Source organism: Drosophila arizonae, chromosome 2 (genome assembly GCF_054131065.1).
Source record: "Drosophila arizonae isolate 15081-1271.41 chromosome 2, UAZ_ARI_1.0, whole genome shotgun sequence".
Taxonomy (NCBI): domain Eukaryota; kingdom Metazoa; phylum Arthropoda; class Insecta; order Diptera; family Drosophilidae; genus Drosophila; species Drosophila arizonae.
The window spans coordinates 34603692-34605349 of record NC_142922.1 but is presented as its reverse complement, the minus strand read 5'-3'; the positions used below and the strand labels follow the sequence as shown (position 1 = coordinate 34605349).

The 1658-nt window shown below is 33.4% G+C and overlaps 1 protein-coding gene across 2 annotated transcripts; it reads left to right on the top strand.

Annotated features, from left to right (window-relative positions):
• The first annotated feature begins 724 nt into the window (after nt 1–724).
• ND-MLRQ (NADH dehydrogenase (ubiquinone) MLRQ subunit) lies at nt 725–1431 on the top strand. 2 transcript variants are annotated; one of them, XM_089472876.1, is made up of 4 exons: nt 725–877; nt 937–990; nt 1086–1232; nt 1316–1431. In XM_089472876.1, exons 2-4 carry the CDS (start codon nt 949–951, stop codon nt 1376–1378), a joined length of 252 nt encoding a protein of 83 aa, XP_089329002.1. In that variant the 5' UTR covers nt 725–877; nt 937–948; the 3' UTR covers nt 1379–1431. The 2 variants fall into 2 exon arrangements, with proteins under 2 accessions (XP_089329002.1, XP_089329011.1); XM_089472885.1 differs by having other exon boundaries at nt 761–833.
• Nucleotides 1432–1658: the final 227 nt, after the last annotated feature.

Here is a 1658-nt window from a genome sequence, read left to right as displayed (position 1 = left end):
ACTCTGTAATCAAAACATCATCTGTTATCTCAGCTCAATTCGGATGTAAAATCTTAAAAATATTAGTTTCTGTTTTAATGAGACTTTATCCTTGATATTGAGTTTAACGTATCAATGTTCATCCTATTTCTTATTTAATAATTTATTAAATAGACTTGGCTAAAGACTCTTCCATTTTGGCATTCCGCCAAGGTAACATATGTATGCGAAGCGCAACAGCAAATCTATTGAACCATTATATGTTAGAGATGAAAGTATTGCAGAACTAGTGATATTAGCCTTTAATGGTTGTCAGAAATTAAACAAAATATGTATTAGCTGATTCTATTCATAAATTAGCCACATTTTCCGCTATCCGCAATTACCAAATATTTTCCGCAATCGCACTTAAAAATAAGCCAGATCTGGCTGAAAATACACCAAAACGGCAACACTGTACACTACTTGTCCGGTTATGTGTTCTGTGGTTAGTGATTCTATGGTTAGTGTAGTTGCCAGCTTGTTAATTTGTCTATTGATCGGTTATTGAGAAACTTTATTGTGGCTACTAATATGAGATATTAATCAAAATAAGTATTAGCTATTTCGATTCGTAAATAATCCAGGTTTTCCGCTATCCTCAATTCCCAAATTTTTTTACGAATCGCACTCGGAAATTAGCCCGATCTGGCCGAAAATGAGCCTAAACGGCAACACTGGTTCGGTCTGCGTGTAATCTAGTTAGTGATGTGATTTTTATATCTCAAGACTATCGATGACAAAAATCACCCATTGTGCAGAGAGGTAAAAATATCTCGATAGTGTCATCGATTGTTGCCCAGCTCTAACACTCAGTAAGACATTTAATATCAATCCATAGTTGATTAAAAGTAAAGAAGTAAGAAAATGTATTTAATTTAAAATATGTACATTTTGTAAATATTTATCTTTAACTAGTACACCTACATCATGCAGGGGCTCGGATTACAAAGTCTTAAAAAAAATCCAGCGGTAAGTAATTTCATTTTCTTCATATATTACATAACCATATTAAGTTGAAGGGAATTTTTTCGTTTTTCTTTTTTTTTTTTTTTGTTAATATGTAGTTGATTCCACTATACGTTTGCGTGGCTGCTGGAGCGATTGGAGCCGTTTATTATATGACTCGCCTAGCTACAAGGAATCCGGATGTTACATGGAATCGCTCATCCAATCCAGAACCATGGCAAGAATATAAGGACAAGCAATATAAGGTACTAAATTCAATTCACATTTATATTTTAGTATATTTGCTATATTTAATACCTTTGCTATTTTTTCTTTTGACTAATTTCAGTTTTACTCTCCCATAAGAGATTATTCTAAGACGAAGAGTGCAGCTCCGAAATTCGAGGAATAAGCTTTTCGAATGCAATTAAATTGATTGTCAGAATAAACGCATTAAAGTGCTGATGTTTTGGGGTTTCTAATTTACAAATATGCAAGCTCATTGATTGGGATAATATGTTCTAATGAAGAAAAATAATAAAACCTATAAGCACTAAGCAATATGTGGAAACCCGCGTTGACCGGCCCAAAGTAATACTTATAAATTACACCTCCACCTTTATGTATTTTCTGTCTGTCCTATTTGATTCTGGAATTGTCAGAATGGTCCTTCCGACTTTATCCATATCGCT

Coding starts and splice junctions, on each gene's coding strand:
- ND-MLRQ (XM_089472876.1), top strand. CDS start 949: ATGCAGGGGCTCGGATTACAAAGTCTTAAAAAAAATCCAGCG. Junction 991..1,085: donor GTCTTAAAAAAAATCCAGCG/GTAAGTAATTTC, acceptor GTTAATATGTAG/TTGATTCCACTATACGTTTG. Junction 1,233..1,315: donor ATAAGGACAAGCAATATAAG/GTACTAAATTCA, acceptor GACTAATTTCAG/TTTTACTCTCCCATAAGAGA.